Below are 25,487 nucleotides of genomic sequence, written 5' to 3'. Positions count from 1 at the left end.
AGATGCTGCTTGATGTCATTCTTTCAGTGTAGGTATATTGTTTGTGAAATTGTCTGCTGTTTGTGACATTAACATTTCATTGTTTAATTTCATTTTATGTTTATGAGTGATTTTAACTCTGGCTTTTCTCCATGTATAACTTAAGACAGGTCTGTTTTGTTTTGCATGTATGTGTATTGCTGATGTTTGAGCTTGCATGAGCAAGCTACACAACTGAGAGCATCTTCAGCGGTGTGTGACTGATTAGTAGTGTTTGTAAATCATGGTATACAGTCCATAAATCTAGGCCTTATATGTGTTTATGCCAACATGAAAACCATGAATTACCATGTCTGACCAAAAGAATTTATGTTTCTTTTTTATTATACCACTTTGAATAAAAGGCCTTTGAATTTGTATAGTGTACCCTTGTGTAATAGGATTGTGAAGTTTTAAAAGTTTCATTTAGAAAACTTGAAGGTTATACCAAAAACCCACTTTTTGTAGAGATTTTTGTAGAAACTTTAATGCTTCAAAACTGCAGCAGTTAAGGTTCTAAGAAGAGCTTTAGAGCTTAAGATGTTTTTTTATGGTCAGACTACACTTTCATATGCCAATGACAATAAAGCAAGTATTTCTCACCATTTCATTGTTTGGCCTGTATACCATGTCAATAACTTGGATCGTCCTCTTTTGATCATCTTTATTGTCTTTAGATTAGAATAGATTAGATTCAACTTTATTGTAATTTAGCAGAGTACAGGTACAGAGCCAATGAAATGCACTAAGTACTTTATGTAGCCTACCAAGGGTTCTATAGTCCCAGCATCATGGACATCTTATTTTAGAAAAGGAGAGGGGTTTTACAAAAAGACTTAGGGCTGAGCTACACTAGGCGCGTAACTGAAGCGTTCCGTTCGCGTTGCGTCTGCTGCAACAATTAGCTTCCATTATAATCAATGGAAGTAGCTACACCAGACGTGACAGTGGGGCGTACGTTCGAAAAAAATAGACCATTCATCTAAAATAGATTTTACGCGTCGCGAACGGAACGCTTCAGTTACGCGCCTGGTGTAGCTCACCTAAATCATACTGTATGGGGTCATTTGGGTCAATCTACTTCTTTTTCCATAAAATTAGAAAAGACAAGGACTATACTCTCAGGATCTGACAACATGACTAAGTATGTCTGTCTTGGTTAACCATGAGACAAGACCTTCATTTTGGTGGCACTGGCATTTTGTATGAACAGACAGAGAAAAGGAACTGAATCTGGTCCTTTCATGCCTAGATAAGCTCATTAACTGATTTAGGGATGTAGTGCACGGTTGAATTTTCCCAGAGTCAGCTGCCATTTTTTGTTGTCCATGTTTGAGTAATTTAATTGTTTATCTTTGAGACATAAACTAATCATTTTGAGCGATTATAGGTCCTCATGCTATTGTATTGGATGCATTGTTTGTCATATAGTTTACACTGGCATATCAGTCCAGAGTAGGCTATTTATTGCTTTCACTGAGTGGTTTAAGTGTCAGTAGGCTATACTATATAGGTTGGTGATGAAATAGTTTGTTGCAGCTTTCTAACCTCTTTTTGAGCAGGGGAACCCTGCAAGGATCGAGCATTGAGAATAACGAAAAGATCCCCAACAGCAAGCCTTCTAAGTAGATGTCAAGTATCACTCTTAAAATGAATGTGTTGTTCCTATCTGGACACAGAGTGTTATGTTTTCAACGCAAGTTGTGTTGTTTTCAACACATATTGTGTAACAAATAAAAAAAGGAAACACAAACTGTGTTGTCCCTATCTGGACACAGAGATGTGTTGTTTTCAACACATTTGTTTTAAGAGTGCAGAGTTTAAGACTGTCTTGTATGTCTATCTGTCTGATATGGCCTTGCCAAATAGCTCAAAACTTACTCAAAAACTAACCTTCGGGGAACGTTTGGGAACCAAAAACTAACGTTCCCGAAACCAAAAACTATGGTTCCCCATAAATTGTTAGCTGGGATTGAAGTCCCCAATTAATTGCTCAGCAGCTCCTTCTGCTGGCTGGAGGTTTGCTTGATATGGTCATTTAGAGTTTTTCTACTGCTCTCCCTGTCTGCTTTCTATATTGCTTATGGGAGGGCAGGAAGGGGCAGAGAGATTTGTCAAATAGCCGAATGCAGTGTTTTTCTATGGGTTTATTTTTTACATTTAAAATAAAGTTCTACAAAACCAAATTAACTGTTATTTGTTTTCACTGTAAAAGTCAATTTATACATGGAATGGCAACTGCACAACAATTCTCTTTGGACTTTCTTGCTTATGACTTTTCATCAGTGACATAAAACATTGAAAATGACAGTAAGAAAAAAAAATATTTGTCTGTGAAATAAAAAGAAAGCAGGCTGAAAGGGCCTTCCTCTATGAACTTCAATCTTCTCCTGTGTTTGTGAATGTCTTAATGCTACCTTTTCATATATTTGGAAGTGTGTAGACAATGTTTAAATCTGAACAATTTCCAATTTCCCCTGCCTGGAGAGGTAATACATTAACTGTGAAATCTTATGTCTTGTGTTGTTGTTGATGGAAATACCACAGCTGCTCTGACTGCTCTTATTCAGCAATATGTCATACCACATACACCTTAACCCAAATACAGTACTGACACACACCTGACCTAGGCACCCTCATACAAATAATATAGGATTGCGCAAGACCGTAGACAAACAGCTAAATAAAAACATCATTCCCCATAATTCTTGAGTGCAGAACAATCCCGATGTTAACTACGGTGTCCCGGATGCGTCCAAACTCAAGGCACGTCTGCAGCTCGCGCAAACCACATTCCTCTTGGTCGGAATTGCAGAGGGCGCAAGGAACACAGCCCGTAAATCACTATTCCTCGTCTCTCTCTCTGTCTCTCTCTCTCTCGGAATCGCTCTATTTCTCGTCACGTAACGTCAGGCAGCTCCATATAGTCATCGTAAAGCAAAAATGATCGTTTTTACAGGGTGGCACTGAGGCAGCAGAAGCACTTCATATTTTAGTTTTTTTTTTTTTTTTTTTGGTCCAGATGCCGAATCACAGCAGCCTGTTTCCGAATCGAGTGTTACAGTGAGGGAGGAAGACACTGCTGGACAAATCAAAATTAGCAGGAGAACAGTGGAGTGTTCTCATGCTTCATGCATACATGAGGTAAAAATGCAGTGCGCGGAGGTTGGCATCGCAGCTGTAGGTTCTGTAAGTCTACCGCGGGAGCTCAGAGGAGCGCGAGAGGAACACACCGCCGCTGCTGCAGCAAGACGGAGTACACGGCTGGCTCTGCCTGGTGAGTGAGTGCGCGAGCAGCATCTGTGCTCCCTGGCAATATTTTTATTCCCTCCCCTCGCGCTGTTTTTAATTTAACACGTGTTTGTATGCCTGTGTTATCTATGTTCTACGTCGATGTCACATACTATAAAGAGCAGGTACATCTGCAGCTGATGTGGGCACGGTGTATGTACCGTTATGAAGCCCTTCATGATCAGAATTCTCCTTCAGACATTTTTAAATACCTTTACCCCTGAACGGTCAGCGACGCGCAATATTGAGCCCAATTCAAACTTGTCACGGGATGTACGAACAAAACGGTAATTATCGATGATCAGATACAATTATGCTAATGAGAAAACGACCACTGGATACTGATTGTGGATGACCAAGAGGCAGAACACAGCCCCACGCGCCACCTCTCTTTAAAACCCGCCTCAGATTAGTATAATCATACACGCACGCGTGCGCGCACGCAGACGCACGCACGGATACACAGACATACACTCACACATACACACTCATATACACACAAATGCACATTGTTAGACAATGAGAGGGTCTTCATCTGACAGGAATTTAGCTTACGGTAACAAGATGTTATAGTAATGTTTCCTAGCTATTTATGTAAATGCTGCAGTGGAGTCCGTGACGGGATAAAAAAATTGTGTTTTGACAGTTCGCGCGTATTTATGACATTTGACATGAGATTAAAAACCTTGCTCACATGGTGGCAGTATGCAAACGATTTCTCTGTCAGTATCGATGCACAGGTTGTCATGACAACAGCCTCAAATGTTCGTGTCTATTATGGTGAGGATGACGCGTGTGCCATGGTCTTCCTGTGGTTGTCAGGTGCCTAAATCATTTTAGCTCGCACACCTATGAGTAGTATATGAATGTGCTATGCATCTCTATGTAACCTGTACAACAGTTGGATAGTTTAGGTTTCATTTTGTGTGAATGTAAGTCAGTCTGACAGCTCACATCTCCATGGTGACCTGTATTCCAACCAGAACAGCTGGAATCATCCTATTGGTTGAGACAGACCTTTCATGCCATGAGTGTCTACATGAATTCACACCCCCACACAACCACAACCACACACACACACACACACACACACACACACACACACAAAGAAGGAGAGATAGAGAGAGGGGGAGAGAGAAAAAGAAAGAGAGAGAGAGACTCATAAAAATCTACTTAGGTAACCTTTTGCACATTACAGACCTACAGATGCAGACCTACATGAATGCATTCAACAAGTCTCTCTTTCTATCCATCCCACTATTTTGGGCTGTTGTCAGTATGAATCAGCTCACCTTAACCTTTGAACTGCATATTCAGAGGGTGGTAGTAGTTAGTGTGTGTCATGCATGCACACATAAGCACTGTGTATGTCTGTTTATCTGCCTGTTTTCTGTTTCTTTCACTAACAAGCCCACAGTAACCAGAGAGATGCAGCCACTTTAATTATTAAAAAGGGAGAGAATAGAGGCACAGCAAAATGTGTCTCCATCTGTGTAGGTGGATTGCTGTGTGTGTGTGTGTGTGTGTGTGTGTGTGTGTGTGTGTGTGTGTGCGTGTGTGTGTGTGTGTGTTCACCCATACACATACTTCAGGTAACACATGAGGAATTTTTGTACAAACAAATCACCTTGCCTCACCTATGAGGACTCGTTCACAGAGTGATTATATCTAGTCTGTTAAAGTCTGGGTCGGGGCTGTAGGTTGTGTATGTCTGTAATACCAATGCCATTAGTATTGTCAGTGGTCCCACTTGAAAATCCTGACCAATGGTCCTCAGTGGAAAGGCACAGCATAAAAATAATTGTTCTTCAATCATAGACAGATAGATATAATAAGACTACAAGGATTTCTGAAGTAAACGGCAGTGTAATGAAACAGCAAGCTCATTCATTGTTTCAAGGGTCTATTAAAACCAGTACCCACCTCTACAGAAACACATCATCAGACTTGACTCATACACAGGTATGCAGTAAAGTGAGGCAGTCTTGTAGATGGGCAAACTTTCTAACTGCCATTTGGAGAAAGACGCAGAGCATCATGTCACTACACAGCCTCCTATTACACAGGAGTTCCAGTGTAAATGCTTGTTGTACAACCTGTCTTTCAACAGCCAGCTACTTCGCTAAATAGATCTGATGGAAATAATCTCTTCTTCGCTAATTTGTTAAGAAACGGCTTTGAATATGTCTCCTCAAGAGTTTGTGCATGCAAACACGTTTCTGCTTTAGAGTCAGAGCCATGATCCGTTATCTAATTGTCTAGACAGACTTCAAAGATGCAAACTGGCACACATTCAAATTTAAGTATCCAATATGCAACTACTCTCTTTGGATTTCTATTTCACACATAAAATAAACACACAGTGGAAAATCTCAAAGTACATCAGCAACAAGTAGTCTGGTATGTGTCTGTAAGTACATTACCAATTTTTGAGTACACCTTTTTTGGGCAGCCGTGGCCCACTGGTTAGCACTCTGGACTTGTAACCGGAGGGTTGCCGGTTCAAGCCCTGACCAGTGGGCTGTGGCTGAAGTGCCCTTGGGCAAGGCACCTAACCCCTCACTGCTCCCTGAGCACCGCCGTTGAAGCAGGCAGCTCACTGTGCCGGGATTAGTGTGTGTTTTACCTCACTGTGTGTTCACTGTGTGCTGTTTGTGTTTCACTAATTCACCGATTGGGTTAAATGCAGAGACCAAATTTCCCTCATGGGATCAAAAAAGTATATATACTTATACTTTCACCTATACACCGTCATCTGTGGCCAAAAACTTGCCCATGGCATATTTGCAGCTTACATTAAACATGAGGTCAGATATAGTCAAAGCTTTTGTTCAGGATTGTATTTATTTTGATGTTGATGTGGAAGGCAAAACAAATATGCAGCATGTATTGTAATATTGTAGATGTGGATACTTCAGTACTACTTAGTATTCTACTGCTTGTGTAGACAGTCAACATGGTAAATTAATTAGGGTAGTGGGATTTATCTAGCACATCAATGTAAAACTATCATCTCCTATAACTAGATATTTGCATGGACCAATTTAACACAGTTTTTCTTAGCCAAAACACGCCCATCTTTGGCACATGCTTTTTCATTGTTAGACTACAGAGTGTGTACTGTGCTGAAAAAAAGGCACATGAGCACACAAAGTAAGCTACTGTGATATTATATTTTTTATTGTAACTGTTTATAATACCAAAGAACCATAACTATTAAAACATTAGTTCATTGACACACCCAAGGAACTTGAAAGAGAAAGTGTTGCATCGGATGCCTCTGAACCCTTTCACTCTTCACATTTGTCAAAGTACAATTTATATTATTCGACCTTATGTATTAGCCTACTCTGGATGATAAAGTTCAAACAACAATAGAACTAGTGCTGAGTAATAGAAATGGCAAACATCTGTGTGCATATGATTCATCATCATGTTGCCCTTCCCAGACCTCTTTGCTAATTTATTACTCCTGGAAAGGGGGGCACTCTCCTGTGAAAAAAAAGAAAAGTAGTTAGATATTCATATTTATGCCCACAAAGATAACCCAAAAGAGATGTGAGTAATCCCATGCACATGCTGTTACACATACTGTCATTATATCAAATTTCTCAGCTGTTGATAAAAATTTGAGTCAGAATGTCAATATCAATTCAATATCACATCAATCCAATCAACACTTCATCAAACCATGTTTATCATTTTCATTTGCATTTATTAATTAGCAGACATTTATCCTAAGCAACAGTGAGGAATAACATCCAAGGGGGGGAGGGGGGGGGGGGGTTGTAGGATGATTCTAAGGGCCCAGCACTGATAGGGGGCCCCCAGAGAGCCCCCCCTCTATATATTATGGGGTGGCCCAGAATTGTTGTCTGTTATAGGGCCCAAATTATTTACCAGCGCCCTTGAGTGAAAGTGTAGTTGAAGGAGATAGTGGTAGAAGAAGGAGGAGGTAGAAGTTGAAGGAGGGAAGAAAGGAAGTGCATGGTAAGTGTATAGTAAGTGCATGGTAAGTGCATGTTAGGTGTGTTGGGTTGTTAGATGTGTTAGGAGAGGAGGTACTCACGGAAGTAGGTCTTTAAGAGCTTTTTGAAGTTAGAGAGGGACGCCCCTACTCTGGTAGCTCCCTGTTGGTGGTAAGTCGTTCCACCAAAAGGGAGCTACAAACGAAAATAGTCTGGATGGCTGTGTGTGTAGGGACGGCAGTGCCAGACGATGTTCCTTGGAGGAACGTAGCGGCAAGGGGTAACATAAGCCTTTATGAGTAGGAGAGGACCCAGACATCACTTGGTAAGCAATGACTTGAATTAGATGCGGGTGGCTAGTCAGTGGAGCCCATTGAACAGATGGGGGCGTATCTTATACATTGTCTGTAAAACCAGCAACCAGAACATATGCTACCTGATAAAATTGACTATAATAAGTTCAAAGTAGTGATATGTTTGTTATTTATAGTGGCTTTCAAAGATGTCTGCTTACAAGCAATAACATGAATCTGTGAATGATTCCTGTGGAATGTTTGTATGCTATCTATGCAACAGCTGCATCATGAGCCTACAGCTTTGCAATGGTGTGCCAATACTTGAAATAGAGTAGTTACTATATGAAAGTAACTCTTGACTTATGGTGGGCTGTTGACCTTTCACAGAAATTCAATTTCAGTGCAGATATGCCCTTACTGGATTGGTGTTTAGGAGTTTTAAGAGAAGGGGTGGCCATTATAGTATTACTTGAGTATTATAACAGTGTTATTATAATGTAATAGGGTTTGTCCTTTACCTCATGGCAAAGTACCTTGATTTGTTCTTCAGTTTTATCTGTGTTACATGTCATTACATGTTATAAATCCATTTCAACACTAAACAAAAACAGAAAGCCAAACTGAACTGTGACTTTAAAAGGGTATGAGTATTGCATCTGTAACCTTCAGTGTGGGAAGGGAAGTCCTGCACTGGATTCAGTCCCGCACCAAAGGCAAAGAACCATCCAAAAAGAGTTATAAAGTTTCGACTATATGACACTTGCAGTTTGGAGTCCTATCTGTTTCAGTTTAACCTTGTGGCAGCACAGTGGTCTGAACCTCTGAAAATGGCTGTGTGATTGTGCTAGAGGGACCCAGAGCATGGTCTCCACAGACCATTTAAAAGTCTTAAAGGAGTCTTCTTTAAGAACTCTTGAAATGCCTTAAAATGTCTTGAATTGTTGGAGGACAGGCATTAAATGAGCAGAATGTCAGATTTTGTTGTTCAGTGTATTGTTTTATTGTACCTGTCTGTCTCTTATCCTTATTAGCGAATTTGTCTACACTGGCAAAGTTATCAACTAGCAAAGCACCACTATCAGTCATCGGACTGCATTCAGCACTTTTTCCCCAAAAATTAGGCTAAATTGAAGAATCGTGGTAGGTTTCACATACTATAAGTCGACAATGCTCATAGTGATGGTATTATTTTTAACTTGTAAAAATACAGATACCCTGCACTTTGCTCTACAGTAAACAGAAAGAGTTCACTGTTCCCAGTGTGGTGGCAGCCTTACAACAGCAATGCTACATCTCACCTTGATTTTGGAGACTAACTTTATAGGCAAATTCTGTCAAAACATAAAGACTTTTTTATAGCAGCAGATATACTGTATCATCCTTTTATGGTCCTGTGAATGGTATGTTGCGCTTTGTGTATGCACAGCAATAATGGGTCAGATATATTTTTGGTCAAACCTGGAGTATTGGACCTCATTAAATGTTACTCCATTTGTCGGGACCCCATGTGGGGTCTGAAATCCAAATGGGGTCGGCTGATATATATTACAATTGACCAGTACATTACATAGAACATGTGACATCAAAATAGGGTTACCTGCCAAAAAAGGTTGGAAATCCCTGCTCTAGAGTGGAGTGGAGTAGAGGTGGAGGCCAGGTTAGCAGACATGGCAGAAGCAGGGATGATGGAGCCTAGTGGATGTAAGTGTAGCCAGTAAAGTTGTCCAGCTTAGACTGTGTGTGAACTACTGCTCAGGGATGGATTACTGAACAGGCCTACCGGGCCCAGGTCCATTGACCCAAGAGCTCAGGGGGCCCTGAAGCCCAAGCCTCTGTGTGAAGTCGTTACTATGGTCTCCACTTCTGATATCTGAATGGGACCCCTCAGTCAAAAAACACAGGTTACGCTATGTGTGATAATCATGCTTTGCAATTGGCATTGAGATGCCTTGAATCCGTTAATGGTTATGTCATATTTGTAGGTCTCAATCTTTCCATTTCTTTCTACAAAACTCGCCAGATGTCATAATTCAAGGGGTGATTTTTCTGAGAAAAATTGTTTTCTTGGTTGGGGTCAGAGCTTAGCTGACTTACCAACTTTCTGAAGTGGGCGGGGGGGGGGGGGGGGGTTCGTGTCTGTGACAGTGGCCCAGTGGCCCAGTAGCTCTCATAAATCAGTCCATGCTGCTGCTGGCTCAGTTGTGATAGCTAAATGTATGATTTAGGTCACTAGACCTCTGTACAGTAGTTGTTACTGCTATTTCCATTCATTCATGTATAAGTATAAGTACATATACTCTTTTGATCCTGTGAAGGAAATTTGGTCTCTGCATTTATCCCAATCCATGAATTAGTGAAACACACAGTGAGGTGAAGCACACACCCTATATGTGGCAGTCACGGGCAATCAAAGTGGCATACTGTTTGTTACAACCCAAGCAGCATTAAGAATATTCTATTAAAAAATCTATTCTTTTGAGTTCTTCTAAAAAATCTAGTCTTTTGAGGAGTTATTGCTACAACAAATTGGACTTTACCTTCAGATGCCAACATTAATCACACATTTGTGACCATACTCCACAAACGGGAGGGACATTGACTAGGGTCATCTGAAGTTGCAAGGGATGGACGACAATTGAACACGCCTGTTCCTAGATGGTCAAGTCATTGTCATTTTTTAGCAGGGTGTTGTGCCTTTCAACAGGGTAATATTGGTTTTATGGCTTTTGTGTGCTGTAAATCTTACCTGCCTGATCCAATTCTGTTAATGATTAACTGGAGGCAGGTGATTTATTTATGCTTTACTTATCAGCAGTGTTGACTAACTGCAGATGTAGATGAATGAGGCATAATCATAAACTTCACACACAATCATAAGATAGGCTATCATGGTTGTGGAGGAGGCTCCCATTATTGTAAATAATCTCCTGGATGGGGCAAACATAATAAATAAAACTGAATTTTATGAATGAGTGTCAGGTTGGAAAAAACTCAAGGGCTGGAAAGGTGGAATATCCCCTTAGGATGTGTTACACATAATGTGTTTTTTTTTTTTACTTTGTCATATTATTTGTCCAATACCTTATGTCATACATAAGAAACCATTGTCTCTTGTAGTGTGATGAAACCCAATTATTTAGTCCCACTCTTTTTTATGCCAATATTTTCCTCTGGGGATTGTGTCATACTGTAGCTCTAAGGGATCATTCATCTTCATATTTTTCTCCCATTTAAGTTTAAGACTTTGACTTGTTTTTAGGATTTTAGCCAAACTGTTGATGGATGAAGTGCTGTGTGAAAAGTACTGCAAATTAATACCATCCTTGATGACCCAATCGACCTTGTTTAAAATACTTTAGTTCATTTAGTTCAATTACTTTTGCCCACCCAATCAGTCCAAAGCTATTGGAGGATTAGTCCATCATTTTTCTGTCTACAAGGCAAGCATCCACCTTCGGAATTTGATGGGTGTGCATGTGTATGTTGGTTGATCTTTTGGCAATCAACTATGTTAGCTAGACTTAAACACACTACAGTATGTCATACAATAACAATTCCTATTAAATGATTATAGCGGAATAAATGATTAGTGCACTCTTGAACAATTAGAATTTAAAGCAAAGCCAACTATCCATTATCAGACAAGTAATTAAACTAAGGAGTTTTTTCTGACTGGCCTTTCAATTAGGTTAGTTACCTTCAATGTGGATTTTTTGGTTTTTGTACAGGGGCACTAGGCCTACTATACAGTATGATTCAACACTGCATTATCCCACTTGCCATTTGAGTCTTTTTTTAATGTTTTCAGTGGAACACATTTGAACCTGACATTTAGACCAATTGTATGGTAACAGTATCAGTCATAAGTGGAAGAGAAATTGGATAACATTTGCCATTCAAGCTCAGCTATGCTAAGTAGGTGCAGCTTAGGCCCTTTGGGCAACTGTAATGACATTGACTCACAGTCTGGGGTAATCATTGAGATGTACGGGTTAAAGGTTGATATGTGTGTGCTTTAAAAAGTCAACACAAGACGTTGATCCTGTTTTTTTTAGTAAAACGGGAAAATCAATAAACTCTAGTTGCTTCTATAGAGAGAAACCTGACATCTGGTAAAGAAACAACATGTTCCAAAAAGACTTAGCCTTATACCCTTGGATGTTCACTGAGACATAGGCTACCACCTCAGGAACACCTCAGCTACAACATAACTTCCACTGCAGTCGGCTAGCTACCAAAGTGACCACCTAATGTAACATTCAGTAGCAACAACCTCACAACACCCTTGCCACTATTCTATATAAAATAGCAACCACAGACCACCATAGACACAACATCCAGGGCACTGGATGGGCTAAATGAAATGCTTGAAATATTTTTTGCTTATGGCTTTCAAGATTGAATCACTGAATCAGATTAAGATACCATAGATAGGAAAGAGATCAGAAGTTTACTGTTATTTACATCGTATAGGTCACACAAATGAATCCCATTTATTTTCTTTATTTATTTTGCTCTGACTCATTCCCTACACACTTTCTCTTTCCCTTTCTCTATACCTCTCTCTTCTGCTCTCTCCCCTCCCCTTTGGTCTCTCCTCCCTCTCTCTCTCTTCTCTCTCTCTTCTTCTCTCTTTCTCTCTCTCTCTCTCTCTCTCTCTCTTCTCTCTTTCTCTCTCTCTCTCTGTCTCTGTCTACTGCAAGTTAATGAGCCCTGCTCCCCCTGGGGAACACACTTCCACTGCCAGAGAGAGAGAGAGAGAGAGAGGGAGTGAGAGATAGAGGGAGAGAGAGAGAAGAAAGAGGGAGAGAGGGAGTCAGAAAGAGGGAGTTGAGGCCATGGAGGGAAAGGAAGGAGGAACAGAAGCTGAAGAGGAGATAGAGTAAGACAGAGGGAGAGAGATGGGGGTGATATTAGTATGAATGGGGTAAAGATGGATGAATGTGCCTTTCTACATCTCAAAAAGACAATGAGAGAGAGAGAGAGGGATAGCAAGAGAAAGAGAGAGAGAGAGGGATAGCAAGAGAAAGAGAGGGATAGCAAGAGAAAGAGAGGGATAGCAAGAGAGAGGGGAGGGGCGGAGGAAAAGTAAGAGAGTGTGAGAGAGGGATCAGTAGAGGGAAAACAGAGAGTGACTAGAGGGTGTCTGACTAAGAAGACACAGACACAGAGCTGCTTTTGGTGAAAACCTCTGTTCTGTCCCAGCTTTGTGTGTGTGTGTGTGTGTGTGTGTGTCCGTCCATATTGTGTGTATCTAGTATACCTTATCTATTTTTGTACATTTTAATTTGTTAGAATGCTTATCCCTTTATGTCATGTCCTGTTCAAATATATGCATCGATCTTCTTGTCTTATTGTCTCCATTAGTTTTTCACTTTTGAATCAAAATCTTCAGTATTTGTTTTATATTTCACAGTATTTCTCACAGGACAAAAATGTGTGAAGGGATCTTCTGTTGTAACCACACAATTCTACTCATACTTGCCAGCTCAGCCTTTTCCGTTACAAAAAATGGCATTCATTTTCAATGCAGTGCAGTATTTGAACAAATCAGCCATATTCAATCTGGTTATGGGGCTAGTGATTTCAATTACTTTTTGTATAACTTTTATGTAACAGATGTCCAGCCCTATTGTTGCCATGTCTCACCTGTGTGAAGGCAGTCTACAAGTCTTGCTGTACCTTTGGCCCAATATTAAATATGTAACAGTTTAAAATAATGGAATTTAAAAACATACAGTGTGTTTAATGTGTATTACAGAGGTCTTTTAAGCTAAGTGTTTAGTGGACACATTGTCAAGGGCACTATGATTTAACTGGAACTCCACAACGCAAACGATTGTTTTCTGTCTGCTTGTCTGTCTAGCTACCAGTTCTTCACTCTCACACGTACTCTTGAGCTCTCATCTCAAGGAAGACAATTTCATCAGTAAAGGGGTTGAGAGACTTTGAATGTCATTCAAAAATTCAGAGGCAGTCGTGGCCTACTGGTTAGGGCTTTGTGCTTGTACCCGGAGGGTTGCCGGTTTGATCCCCGACCAGTAGGAATGGCTGAAGTGCCCTTGAGCAAGGCACCCAACCCCTCACTGCTTCCCGAGCACCGCTGTAGCAAGGCATCTCACTGCTCTGGGTTAGTGTGTGCTTCACCTCACTGTGTGTTCACTGTGTGCTCTGTGTGTTCACTAATTCACAGGTGGGATAAATGCAGAGACCAAACTCCTTGTGTACGCAAGTATACTTGGCCGAGAAACCTGATTTACATTTAATTTAAAAACTTTGTGTGGATTTTATTTCTTATTGCCTGTATTTCTTATAAACTATTGACAAGAGATACGCATCACATCATTGACTGTGTTTATCAGATAGATATGATCGATTAGATTACTAAATGTCTGAAGATAACGTCCATGTAGGGACTGAGAGATAAAGACGGCATGCTCGCACTGTGTTTGTGTGTGTGTGTGTGTCTTCAGGCCTTCTACAGAACTAGATTGCGTAGAAGACAGACATTGTTGTTTAAACAGACAGCCAGCAGCCTCTCCTTGGCAACCGACTCCACTGCAGTGTCTCCCACGGCAACTGTGGAACAGGAACGGGTGTTGATGGTGTTGTCGGCGGCTTGTGGGGGAGGTGATGCAGGAAGTTGAAGCCATTGCAGGCCTTTCCAGGAGCGGTGTCGAGGTTTGTTGCTGATGTTTTCCAGTCACTGTGTGTGATGGAAAAAATCAGCGAAGGACATCTGAGTAAATAGCAGAAGATGGAGAAGCAGACAAAGGAAAAGATGGAGGAAGCTGAGGGGACGTATAAAAAAAGTTGCAGCATCTGTTCAGAATGGTCATTACGAGTGGCTATCGTAGATGTCTTTCGTTTCATCCAAACAACGAAGTTTAAGGCGAGGACTGAACATATGGGTGAATGTGTCAAGAGTGGAGAAAGTGCTAGAATATGAAGGCAGATGGAGACAGTGAGAGGAAGACGCGGTACAGACAGAGAGATATGCTGATATACTTGCAGACGAGTGTGTGTGTGTGTGTGTGTGTGTGTTGGGGGGGCTGGGCGGAGGGGGGGTGGGCGGTGTGGGGGGCGTGAGTTTGAGGGAAAGAAAGAGGGAGCGAGAAGGAAAGGGAGAGAAGCTGCCTGGTTGCTCCTGGCTGGCAGTTCTGATCACATGACCCAAGGAAGGAGCAGCAGAGAGGGAGAGAGAGCCTGGGGGAGGGGGAGAGGAAAAGAGAGGGAGAAAAAAAGAAAGGGGGAGAGGAAGAGGGTGGAGTGAGGCAGAGGAGAAGAGGGTGTGTGTGAGAGAGAAAGAAAAGGCTGGGGGTGTTTAGGGTCTCTGCTGGTCTTAAAATAACCTCCACACGTCTACTCTTGCAAAGCAGTGCCACTACAGCCACGCATTACATGAACACACACGTGTACAGAGGTGTGTGTGTGTGTGTGTGTGTGTATGTGTGGATATATGTGTGCTTGTGTGTGTGTGTGTGTGTGCATGTTTGGCAAAGGCTGAGTTTAACACAGACCCTAATGATGAAGATCATCAGGAATTTCCTGCAGCTGGAGAGGGGGGGGGGGGGAGGAACGGCACAAGAACAAGAGAATGAGAGAGAGAGGAGTACAAGAAAAACAGGGGGAGTAAGACTACAGAAGCCTGTAGAACACTGCTTGTGTGTGTGTGTGTGTGTGTCTGCATGCGCGTGCCTGTATGTGTCTGAGAGAGTGCAAGAAAACACTATGTGTGTCTATCAGGACAGTCAGTTAATTTCTCCAAGCCTGCATGTCTGTGCATTTATATATGTGTGTGTGCCTATGATGACAGCTGCATTTCTGCAGAGTGTCACTGTGTGTCTCCGTGGACCCCGTGACCCAGTTCCCCCCCTTCCCTCTCTCCTCTTAGTCCCTCTTTCTCTCTCTCTCTCTCTATCTCTCTCTATCACTCTCTGTGTGTCTCTCCCTTTCTCTCTCTCTCTATCTCTGTGTCCCTCTCCCTTTCGCTCTATCTCTATCTCTCTCTGTGTCTCTCTCTCCTTTTCTCTCTCTCTCCTGCTCCTGTCTCCTTTCCAACCCATTCTCTTTTCCCTGTGTATCTCTCTCCCTGCTACTCCTCTCTCTCCATTCCTGCATCTCTCTTCCCCACCTTTCTCTCGCTCCCTCACTCTCTCACCGTCTCTCTCCCTCCCCCCCACCTCTCTCTCTCTGTCTCTCACCCTCACATGCTGTCAAAGCTCCTGCCTGTATCTTAGCAACAACTGCACTCCCCTTAGAACTGAGTGAGGGTTTTTTTTCTACAACCCATACACACATTCACACACACACACACACACACACACACACACACACACACACACACACACACACACACACACACACACACACACACAGATAGAGAGAGAGAGAGAGAGAGAGAGAGAGAGAGAGATAGAGAGAGAGAGAAAGAGAGAGACAGACATTAGGCTACTCAATCAATCACTGACAGACTCTGAATAATAGTCACACACACACACATACTCTCTTATACTCATATTGAAGACCAGCCAGCTAAACTCAGGTACAAATACATATAGACAGCTGTGATAGGCATATAAATGTTCACATACACACAAAACACACTTATTAACATGGAGAGATTTGGGCCTTCACAGGTTAGGTCACTGATTCAGAGACACAAGAAGGCCAATGGTTTGTATTATTTTGTATTTGTCTTTGTTTATTCCTCCTGGTGAGGAAGACACTAAAAAACATTTTCAGATGCCAGTCTTGAGAGTTTTAGTGACTGCAACATATCTATCAGGGACTTGATACAAATAATGTATGTTTTCTCACACATGAAATAGTACAATATGACATTCTACTTTAGCACTGTTTTACATTCAGAAAAATGTCTCATACAGATATATGTGAAAAACATCTGTATTTTTGTATGAGACACATGCACAGTACATCTATTTGTACTCTCACACAAACCTACCTAACCTAAAACTTGGATATACTGTCTATCAAATTGAGTAAGGAATATTTGTATTCTGTATTTTGGCTTATAAACACCTGTGTAAATAGCAGAGGAAATGACTGGCTGCACCCATGTCTACACAGTTTGATAGATGGCCATCATAGCCTCTTGATGATGAGTACCTTCACCGCTTTCTTCTCTGCCACTGGATGAAAGCCAACTTTTCAGAAAACTTGACTACTGGATGTTGTAGGGCTCCGGACTCGCTTTTTTTTTTGCACAAGTTGCACTGGTGCGCCTAACTTTTTTTATTTAGGTGCACCAGCTCAAAATTTAGGTGCACCTACATTTTTCATCGCGCCGCCTTTATCGGCACAATTTCAAGGTCAACTTTGTATCGCTCTCCATTTACATTCCATATCTGAGCTGTTGTCAGAGCATGGACCGGGAATCACAGTATTGATTTGATTTGGGGGCCTCCACCACTTTGATGCCATTAGTAATACTGAATATTGTGTGATCATTCACATCAGTGGCGATCCTACTGTAGACACACACACACACACACACACACACACACACACACACACACACACACACACAGACACACACAGAAAATGATGGCTTGCCATTTGTTTCTATTTTATATTTTGGAATTCATAAAGTTTATTTATTTTGTTAATGATTTATAGTATTTTATGATCAGCATAATTACTAATAGCTAAAAATATATAGTAATTTGAATACTTCATATTGATAGAAGTATATAATATGAAAGTAATAAAAAGTATGTATATTAGAAAAGTGTTCCGATTGTGCCGGTTCTCCCCTACTCTCGCATAGTAAACACAAATGGAATGTTGGAACATTGAGCTCCCCAACACGCACGCAAAAGATCAGGTTTGCTTCATCTTTTGATGATTAGTTCTGAAGTTTTGTTTAGAAAACCTTGAATCCATGTCCCAAAACCCAAAATCTTAAGTTTGCCGTCTTAACGTACGGAAGATCACAGGAGCCACTTGAAGGTAGAGGACAAAAGTGTGTCGAGCAAAACGTTTGCATTTCAGACTTCTTCGTCCCCGCGAAAGTTTTAACAGGTGCAATAATTCAAAACCCCCATGTTATTTTCCCATGGGAAAAATCGCAAGATACCTGATATCAAAGATGGCAGCTTTTTTGTAGGCGAACTTCAGAGGTCTATGCGGTTATCGTCCCAGCCCTATGTGAAGCATTATTATGACGCTGGCATAGCACAAGGAGGACACGGAACCATTGATTTTCGCTTCGATCTGTCGCCCCCCCCCGGACACAGTTTCTGTGAATATCTCGAGAACTGTAGGGCCTAGGATGACCAATTTTTGTATATTGGCCTCCAGGGGCCATGTGAACCCCTTAAATATCCACTTATTTGATGTATAGCACCACCTAGTTGAACATGAAAAAGCAAAACCGAGGCGTTGTAATCACAGGTATCTTTGGCTGACATGTTCAAAACTGCACAAAATTGCACACACTGTGAATGCATGCCAAGTTTCGTGGAATTCCGGTCATGAGGGACCATACAATAAATGAATATATGTGTACATTTAGTGACTGTACACTACGCACACACACACACACACACACACATAAAAACACACATGCAGGCACACGCACACACACACACACACACACACACACACACACACACACACACACACACATAAACAGACATTCTCACACACTACACACAGACACACACACTACACACAGACTCGCACACACACAAACACACACACACACACACACACACACACACACACACACACACACACTCACAAGTGAACATACACACACACACACACACCCAAAACACTTACACATACATGCAGACATGCAGGCACGCAGACACATGCACACACACGCACACACACACACACCATTACCTTCACACTCACAAATAAAAGAAGCACACATATACACAAAAGCAAAGCACACATGCACACACTCATTTGCTGTACATACACAAAGGCAACCCCCAAAAGTAGGGGATGGAGACAAATTGACAAGCGTGATTTATTTTTGCGGAGAGAATGTGCAGGACTGAGCGGCGGTCATCTTTTGTACCGCTTTGTGGTACATCTAGTTTCAATATGCAGGATGTGGGACAAAGGCTGAAAGGCATTACTATCTGACTGATATTGTATTATTTCCTCACAGATTCAGAAATGGGAATGGATGCCAAAGCAGTAAAGGTAATGCATTAGTCATTTGACAAAAGCCACAAATGAGTTCCATGAAGTAGTTTTAGCTAAAATTACTTCATGGTTTAAATTACCTCATGGTTTAAAACATTGAAAATGATAAAAATATCATATATCTATCATATCTATCATAATGTCAAAAAACAGGAATGCACTATCATGGGAATGTTTAGTCATACATTATGGAAACGATAATCAAAACACTGGTCATCATAGCATTTAGGTAGTACGTAATATATAGTAACACCCTACATGTGTATAACTGTAATGAGAGAACTGTTTGTATATGACTGACACTGACAGTAGACCTGCAATTCAGTGAAGTAGTATTAATACGTCTCTGTTCCTTGGTGTGCCCTCAGGATTTTGTGTGATAGCCCATTTCCTACTGGGGATTCTGGAGAAGAAGGACCAGAGGAAGAGGTTCCCATATTTTGACAGCTAAACCAACAAAGCAAACTTCTTCAGACTGGACTGTGCAAAGCACCAGGGGGGGCATTTCAAACACACACACACAGGGGGGGCAATCTCAAACACACACACAGTCCCATGAGCGGCCTGTCTGGGCGGCTGAGGTCAGGAGGCGTGCGCGTTGTGTGTGGGGGGGTGGCGGAGGAAGAGTGCGTGGAGCCGGAGGCCTGGGGGGCGGGCGGGGGAGCCACGGGGGCCGGTGGCTCCATAGGTCCCGCCCCCTCGGCCTCCGCGCTGCACTACAGTGTCTACCCCTCTCACACGCTTGCTAACGGCCTGCGCAGCCATGACAACCAGCGTCACGTGTGCAGGCGCAGGAACGAGGAGACGGCGAACGCGAATGCGCAGCAGGACCGATCAGACCGCCGCGCTTACACCCACCTGGAGAGCGACACTGCGACGCCCCTGCAGCAGGTGGAGACACACACGGCACAGCCCCTCATGCACACAGAGTCACAAACACCATCCTACACACAAGGGGACACTCACCCTGAGATGGAGTTGGAATCCTCCACTGTGCAGCCACAAACACACAGGCAAACACCCTCGCCACTGCTCAAGCCCATGGCACCTGCACACACATCCCCTCCCACCACACCCCTTCCTCCTGACCACACCAAGCCAAACCACACCACAACAACCTGCAACACAGGCCATGTCCCCATCTCTAGCCCTGCCGAGTTAGAGAGGAAGTACACGCTGCGGAGCTCTGGGCGACCCCGCTTCCCCAGCCACCTGCGCAAGTCTAGCCGGCTTCGTCGAGTGTCTGAAAGCACAAAGGACCGGCAAGAGGACGAGATGGAGGAGGAGGAAAGACAAGTGAAGAGAGAGGAGAAAAACTGGAGAGGAGGAGAGATTGAGCGGGTGAAAACAGAACGAACGCCTGAGATTTCTTCTCCTACTGCTCCTCCTCCTCCTCCTCCTCCTCCTCCTCCTCCTGCACCCCCCTGTAACCCCCACCCCCCACCCCTTTCCACTCCACCAACAAGAACCTCCAGCTGTCCCATGGGCTGTCCCCCTCATATCAAACGGAAGGGTAGGTTTAGGGGTGCACGGCGCATTGTGGTGAAGGTACCTCGAATTCCTGTGCACCTCAGCCGCCGGCAGAAGAGCTATAAGATCTCCTCACTAGAGGCAGTGTCGTGGGTAGGAGGTAGTAAAGAGGCAAACATGGGTGTGGGCAGTCAGAGGAAAGAGGGAGAGGGACCTCCTCGTGAGCCTACTGCCCTGCTGCGCATGAAGAACAATGGGAAGAGTGTCATGGTGATGTTTCCCCCTGGCGAGTTACCTGTCATCTTGAAGCGTCGCCGTGGACGACCACCCAAACAGGCCCTGCCTGGCCAGCCTGATTTGAAGGAGACCCGGGCAGCTGCTGCTGCCATTGCAGCCGCGGGAGGCAACGCCGACATGCCCAAGAAACCACGGCGACGCAGGCGGGTCAAGCTGCCCTCGCCTCAGCCCTGCTATGTGACTGAAACCAATGACACATACACTGAGTATGCTGATGTCCTGTCCAAGCTGGCCTTCTTAACGCGGCAGCCTCCCCCCACTGGACGCTGTTCCCCACCGCGATGTTGGACACCAACGCAGCCCGAGAGTGCCAGTGCCTCGCTGCAGAACCCTGCACTCCCCGCGCTCCTTCAAAGACTCTCTGGGTTCCGGAGAAGGGGAGGGAGAGGTGGCGGGGCTGGTTTGCGAGGAGGAGGAGGTGCTGCAGGCATGGGAGGCAGTAGCCCCAAAAGTTCCTTCTGTGACTTTTTTGAGACAATCGGGAAGAAGCGAAAGGCTCTACCGTCTGAACCAGGGGCTCCACGGAAACGGGGGAAGGGAGGTGGACTTGGTGGGGCTGGAGGGATGAACAGGGCCTCGCTTTCGGAAAAAAAACAAGCAGGGGAGGTGGATCCTATGGCCCCACCAGGTGAGAAGCCACCTCGCAAACGACGCTCACGCAAAAATGGACAGCTCAAAGCTGGCCAGGGATTGGCCAGCGATGACTGGGCCAATGGGAGTATGGCCTGGGAGGGTAAGAACACACCTGAGCGAGAGACAGGGGGAAGATATGGCTCCTTGTCCTGCACTGAGGGAAGGGGCAGTGGGGGGATGTATGGCAGCCCAGGAGTTCAGAGCAGCGGTGGAGACGAGGCCCAGGGACTATTTGCAGGGTACTTCCGCTCGCTGCTCGACTCAGATGACTCCTCTGACCTGCTAGACATGTCCAGTCCCCCTGCCCGCAAGCCCCCCGTGGGATTTGAGGGATCACCCCAGCGATGGTCCCCTGCATTCCCCAAATGCAGCCCTAAAGGACAAAGTACTCCTGTGGATGGAGGTCTGCCCCAGACTAAAAGCAGTAGCAGCACCCCAGTCAGACCTTCCTATCCATATGGACAAATATCCCCAACTACGCCCTCCTACTCCAAGTCCTCTACACTTTCCCAGTCCCGCTCCCCTAGCTCCCCACACCCCTCCACAGGTTATGCCCCTTTTCCCTCTGGCTATACCAGCAGTACTGGCACACACCCTCACATACCAGCAGGAGCCGTTAGTTCTCCCAGCCACACCCAGCAGAGGGCGAGTGACTGCAGCTTTGGTTTTGGGGCAAAGGCTTCGTCATCTCCCTCCACCCAGTGTCAGATGGGCTACGCAAACTACCAGCCCGCAGCCAAATGCAGCTATGGAGCCTATAGTCCTGGCCACTCAGCCCTGATGAGAGGGGAGGGGAACGGCCCCACATCTCCAGGAGGGGGTTACATGATGATGTCCAAATCCAGCCACCACGCCTCCTCCTCTGGCTCTATGCCTGAGGAGTATAGGCAGTTTGCAGGTCAGTGGGGGTACCGCCAGGCCTGGGGAGGGAGCGAGGGTTTTGTGGGGAGCCAGTACCACAGCTATGCAGAGTACACTGGTGCCACAACATCTCCAGAGTCCAAAGACATCCTGGACATCTCAAACTACACACCTCAGAAAACCAAGCAAAGAGCATGCTCAGACACCCTCTCTGAGTCATCATCTGACTCCTCACACATTAGTGGAGGTGGCAGGGGGGCCTACAGACAAAGGGAGGTGCCTGTGGTCGAAGGACAGTCTAGTTTATCAAGTCTGGAGAAGCTGATGATGGACTGGAATGAGAGTTCTACCGGTCCCTCCTACAACTGGAGCCAGAGCATGCTATTCCAGGGCGGGTCCAAGCCAGGTCGTGGAAGGAGAAAACAAAGTGAAAGCCCACAGGGTGAGAAAGAGGCCTGTCCTTCAGTGACCGTGCCTCCAGGGTCCCCTGTAAGCCCGTCCTCTCACAGTTCAGGGTCCAAGCGGGTTGGGGTCGGGGGTCGGGGCTCACGGGGGTCCCGAGGAGGGCGATATGGGTACTCGCCATGCCAGAGGGAGCGCTCTACCACCAAATCCAAGTTGCCGTCCCAGAAATCTCCCACGAGGAGCATGTTCCAGGAGACTCTGGACTACTACAGCGGAGACAGTAGCAGCCTATCCCCGCTGAGCCACGGCCCTGAGACCTGCGAGTACCCCTCGCCATACTCAGGGCACAGCTCGACCGCCTCCTCTGATGAGCGCGCCTCTCAGATCTACCCCACCGACTCCACTTCCCTCTCTCCCAGCCCATCTGTGCAACTGGATGTCTTGAAGCCCTACCCCAAACCAGCCCAGGCCCCTCCCTCTCAGCCATACTGCTCCTCCTCCTCCTCCAGGACATTTAGCCCCACCCTCTCCCCAACTCCCCGCCTCCTGCCTCAGTGTGGCTCGTCGGCGAGTAAGGAGCAGATCTCGCAGTACGACTCGCCCAGATACAGCTCCTCCCCTTGCTGGTACAACCCCCACGCCTACGAGGATCCCCGAAACGCGTCCAAACGAGACCTGCCCATGATGAGCCCTGGTCTGAGAGCTATGCCCCCTTCTCCTTACCCTGGCCCTGTACAGAGAGCCCCCCCTCACACAGGGGCGTGTGACCCGGAGGAGTACATGCGAGGGGGTGTGCTGTGCCAGCTGCTTGACCAGTCCAGTGAGGACTGCTTCACCAGCCTTTAGAGGACATCTCCATGGCAATGCAGCGCAGGTGAGGTCTGGCCTACCTTGTGGATGCTTATCTGTTATGTGCTGTAGTGCAACGCCCCCCCCCCCCCCCCCCCCCCAGATGTTCAGGTTTTTGTTTTGGACTCAAATTTAGGTTAGGTTTAGGTTTTCATAATGCATCTCTTGCTCTGAATGCAATGTATTTTGAAGGGGTTTCTCTATCAATCTTATGTAAAAACACTGATGCTGGGCAACTACATTATGTGTGAAATACAGGAAAACTTTTGGGAGCAGCCATCTGTGTCAGATCTACACTCTTAAAATGAATGTGTTGTCCCTATCTGGACACAGAGATGAGTTTTCAACACATTTGTTTTAAGAGTGTAGTTCCACGTCCATTACTGTTAAAATGTCCCTGGGTCATCTGTATGAAACACTCAAATTAATGTTAGCTCATCTGTCACTAGTGTGGTAAATTAGTGGCAAGTTACTAGTGATCAACACAATGGCTATCAGTTGTTGGTTTCCTATTTACACAATCACACATTCTCAGTACAGTATCTGTTGTATTGTCTTAGACGCTATTTTAAACTGATGCTGATATACCATACCAATGGGGCAGATGTGGGAAAATGTATTGTAATAACTGTAATTTTCTCAACTATTAGCCACGGCTAATACATTGATTTAGCTAAATTTCTTCAGCTATGAGGTTAATACACGGGGCAGTTAATATGGTATTATATACGGTTTTGTTTCTTTTAACTTGCATAAAACACTGTCCTGCGGCCTACAGTATACACAATGTGGCCAATACACAATGTCAGAAGGCTGATACATTACTGCCTCTAAAATAATGTTTTTCAAGTATGAAATCTTAAGATTGTATTTAATTTAATAAATGTACAAGTATGGTTTTAGATAAGATGTACATATGCTCTTGCACTGAAGTATTTTTTCTCTGTCTTTCCCACGTGTAGGAGATACAAGGACATCTCTCTTTCGCTCATTTTTACTCCTTTTTTAAAGACTGAAGAGAAGAAACAGAGGAGAACAGCTGAACTCTGTCTTTCTCCAGCAGTGACAATCAAAAGACAACCATGTGCACACACACACACACACACACACACACACACACACACACTCACACACACACACACACACACGCACACACACACACACTCTCACACACACACACACACACACACACACACACACACACACACACTCTCACACACACACACACACACACACACACACACACACACACACACACACACACACACACACACACACACACATAATGTATCTGCCTCTCCCTCTTCAGTTGGACTGGGTGGGGTGTTTGGAAAGTGGTTGGTGCTTCTAGAAGTGAGGGAGCTGTCAGTCAGGGAATCAGGCCACCCCCCTCAGTTTACCAAACCTATCAATCATCAAAATCCTCTGGTTTGGACCCCTGACTTCAACTTCTCCCTCCCTTTCGGTTTCTGATTTCTCTTGTTTTCACTTGTACTTTCTTACCTACCAATCTTTAAACACTCTACCCTGGCCCTGCGTTAGTGACGACTCCTGTATCACCAGCATCTGTACATTAGGCACACCAAACGGCTCAGTGTTGTTATGGAAAATGCTATGTTCATGCTACAAAAAAAAAAAATCAGTATGTGTGATGGCAGTTTTGTTGTAGAATGGTGCTTAGGCACAAAGAACAGGGACAGACAAACCGAAACATAGACCTGAATCTGATTTGGGGTGTCTGCTATCTCATACAGGGGAGTGAGGGGAGTGTCTAAGACGACTGGCCCTTTGTTCTTCTCTTTCTGTGATTGGTCCGCAGCATGGTTTTCTGCTCCTCTCCATGTTGTCCCTGTGCGTACATCATTTCCTGTCTGGAGAGGAGGAAGCACACTTGTGCCCAAAGACTCATGCCCATGATCCTGGTGCTCAGATGCCAGTGTGGGGGCATTCCTGATCCTCTTTTCCTTTGACTTTGTTCCTGTTCTCTCTATCTTTCTCTCCGTGGTTGGCTGTATTGTGCTGCTCTTGTGATGATTATTATATGTCTATTCCATCCCAGTGGGGTATTTAAATACATGCTCTTCTGATCATTGCTTAAACACATGTCTCCTGTGTGAATGTATGTGTATGTTTGGGAAATTCCAACAATGGTAACATGACTATGCCAAAGCCTCCACTTGTGCAAACTGTGTATGGTATGCATTAGTATCTAAAT

At 44.3% G+C, this 25,487-nt stretch overlaps 2 protein-coding genes across 6 annotated transcripts in view; both read left to right on the top strand.

Annotated features, from left to right (window-relative positions):
* yrk (Yes-related kinase) overlaps nt 1-623 on the top strand; it is a 24,826-nt gene extending 24,203 nt beyond the window's left edge. For all 5 annotated transcript variants that reach the window (XM_042076711.1, XM_042076709.1, XM_042076713.1 and 2 more), the window contains one exon: nt 1-623. This exon is cut by the window's left edge and continues 844 nt beyond it. The gene's annotated coding sequence lies outside the window, so the exon portion shown is untranslated.
* A 2,207-nt stretch (nt 624-2,830) lies between these two features.
* On the top strand, nt 2,831-24,386 carry ahdc1 (AT hook, DNA binding motif, containing 1). Its single transcript, XM_042076729.1, has 4 exons — nt 2,831-3,295; nt 18,720-18,754; nt 19,126-23,297; nt 24,235-24,386. The coding sequence occupies exon 3, from the start codon at nt 19,313-19,315 to the stop codon at nt 23,267-23,269; it is 3,957 nt and encodes a 1,318-aa protein (XP_041932663.1). The 5' UTR covers nt 2,831-3,295; nt 18,720-18,754; nt 19,126-19,312; the 3' UTR covers nt 23,270-23,297; nt 24,235-24,386.
* Nucleotides 24,387-25,487: the final 1,101 nt, after the last annotated feature.

This window comes from Alosa sapidissima, chromosome 21 (genome assembly GCF_018492685.1).
Source record: "Alosa sapidissima isolate fAloSap1 chromosome 21, fAloSap1.pri, whole genome shotgun sequence".
NCBI lineage: Eukaryota > Metazoa > Chordata > Actinopteri > Clupeiformes > Clupeidae > Alosa > Alosa sapidissima.
The sequence above is the reverse complement of the archived record's forward strand: the minus strand, read 5'-3'. Positions and strand labels throughout refer to the sequence as shown.